The sequence below is a fragment of the Sinocyclocheilus anshuiensis genome, unplaced genomic scaffold, assembly GCF_001515605.1.
Source record: "Sinocyclocheilus anshuiensis isolate Anshui unplaced genomic scaffold, SAMN03320099.WGS_v1.1 scaffold746, whole genome shotgun sequence".
Taxonomy (NCBI): Eukaryota; Metazoa; Chordata; class Actinopteri; order Cypriniformes; family Cyprinidae; genus Sinocyclocheilus; species Sinocyclocheilus anshuiensis.
The window spans coordinates 345591-347944 of record NW_015544173.1 but is presented as its reverse complement, the minus strand read 5'-3'; the positions used below and the strand labels follow the sequence as shown (position 1 = coordinate 347944).

Sequence of the window (2354 nt, the reverse complement as noted above, 5' to 3'; positions counted from 1 at the left end):
CTTCAAAGCGAAAGTAACGTTAATCCTCTGCGTCTTCAGCAGCTCAGATGTCGGGAGTAAATGACGATTGCTATATTCATTATTACATCCAACAATAAAGCACCTCAATCGTTTAATCGGAGACATCTTGTCTTCCCCTGCACCAGAGTCAACACAATGGCGGACTGTTGACAGCTCACTCAGGGTGGGTCTATGGTAAGACACCATTCCAGTCTGTGCTGAAACACTACTGTCAATCAAACTATCGTGGGAGGGGCCTGTCTGTGTGACGTCACACAGACAGGCATCTGAGATCGGCTCGATTTGAGAAATGAGTAAATATTTTAGTAGATTAAAAAAAAAAACACTGGGTGGATTTTTATCATTATAGGGTGGTTGTGTACACACACTGCCAACACACATTTCAGTTCAAACTTGTAAAAGTGCATGTAGCATCCTATGACCCCTTTAATGCACAATGTGGAGGCAAATAACCACCCAAAGCAAAGCGCACTAAAATTGTGTACTGATTACTGATGACGCCACAAGTACACGAGTTAAGAATACACCGCTAATACGCATGTATGCATGAAAACAAGCTTTCTCACAATAAACTGTTTTTTAGTCTGCATGTACACATAATGAGTGGTATTTCGAACAGTGTGCCGCAGCATGACTAAAAATATTGAACTTGAATTCACTTTTAAAAGTTCACTTGTCGTTTGAAGTGATACATAGGTTACATTTTAATACAAAAGATAAACTTAACAGAATTGACCCTTCAGTTTTCACTTACATTCACCTCATTTTCAATGTTTTTAGGTGTGTTTTACGTGCCTAGGATCATGAGTGGTTTTGTATTAGGTGTATAATTTTTATTTTTTCTGGTCTGTGTTCGGGAAGGAAGGGTGAGTGTGTGTGTGACATTTCTCGGTTGTTGTTTTCGTGGTTCATTCTGTATATATTATGTGAGATTTCAATTTGATCTGCTTTTTTTGTTGTTGTATAAAAACTGATATAAATAAAATATTTTTTAGTCACACTGCAGGACTAAGTGTTTTATTGTGCAGTATTATTTGTCAATTTACTCATAGTGTTGGGTAAGATGAAAAACGGTTTCCTTACTTGAGTTTGGCATCATCAACCACCTGCTCCGCATCAGAGAAGTTCAGCACTTGCTCTCCTTTAGGCAGAGGTTGAACTAGAAACACATCAGATGAAAATGACAGCGATCAACACATGCAGGAGCACCGGACTGTAGTGACGTATGATGTATCTCACCGCTCTGATCCTCCAGCAGATAGTACTGCTTGAGCAGCTGCCAGTGGACCATCAGATTCTTAGCAGTGCGTGATGGGTAAAAGACATTTGGGTGCTTGTTCAGCAAATCTTGAAAAACCTCCACCTTAGGCTGACTGCTCTACTCACAAACATGAAGCAAGGATGAAAGTACAGCGATTACATTTAAAACAACAACAGCAACAATAAAACCTAGAAAGCATTCATTGTAACATGTCATCAGAATGCTGATGTCTCACTGAGGTGATCTTAGCGAGCAGGGCTTCCTCTGTCTGACTGAAGAGAGCTTTACTCTGAATAGCAGCGATGGCCTCTGGATGCAGCTGTCTCATGGCCTGCCACGCCAACCTGAGGAACAGACAAAACCCTCAGAAAAACATACATTCATATCCTATGTTAAGGTAATGGTAAAAAGGACTGTTTTCACTTAAATATTAATCAATTTAAAAGCAGAAATCTGTTAAAACACACACAGACTTATATTTCAGATATCAACTTCTCCTTGGTTCTGTTGTAATCTTATTATAATACTTTTTTTTTTTTTTTCGCAAAACATATGACTAAGGAAAAAACTGTAGCTAAGAGTTTGAGGTTCATGGAATTAGGGCTGTCAAAAAAAATTTGAATTTCGAATATTCGTCGAATTTAAAATAAAAATCCACATTCGAATGCAAAACGTTGCATTCAAAATATTGCGGGAAAAAAGAACATCAATGTGGAGATTATGTTGTTTACGTCAAAACTGAAACCAAGCCATTCACACAGAACGCAGATGTTGTTTACGCCAAAACTGAAACCAAGCAGTTCACACAGAATGCATATTTATCACATTTTCTAGAGGGACGTCTATCACCGTTGCACTCGCGTCTCGCACAAGAGAGTGGCATGTTTAGAAATTCATGGAAAATGAATGCAAGTTCAACTTTTTAAAAACATGCCTCAAGACGTTATGGCGGTTTTTCCCCATCCCACTGTATCTCATGTTTTTACATGAAGAAAGTACTCTTTGTGATTGGTTTTCGGTCCTTTGTATTAAACCAGTGGTTCCCAACCCTGGTCCTGGAGGCACCCCAACA

The 2354-nt window shown here is 39.0% G+C and overlaps 1 protein-coding gene across 1 annotated transcript in view; it reads right to left on the bottom strand.

Moving 5' to 3' along the window:
* The window catches only part of LOC107696040 (microspherule protein 1-like), a 13538-nt gene that overhangs the window by 6528 nt on the left and 4656 nt on the right, over positions 1 to 2354 (bottom strand). Inside the window, exons 7-9 of the mRNA XM_016496183.1 lie at positions 1518 to 1626; positions 1261 to 1399; positions 1105 to 1180 (exon numbers count right to left, since the gene is read on the bottom strand). Of these exons, the coding sequence (XP_016351669.1) occupies positions 1105 to 1180; positions 1261 to 1399; positions 1518 to 1626 (324 nt within the window). The remainder of the gene's footprint in view (positions 1 to 1104; positions 1181 to 1260; positions 1400 to 1517; positions 1627 to 2354) is intronic.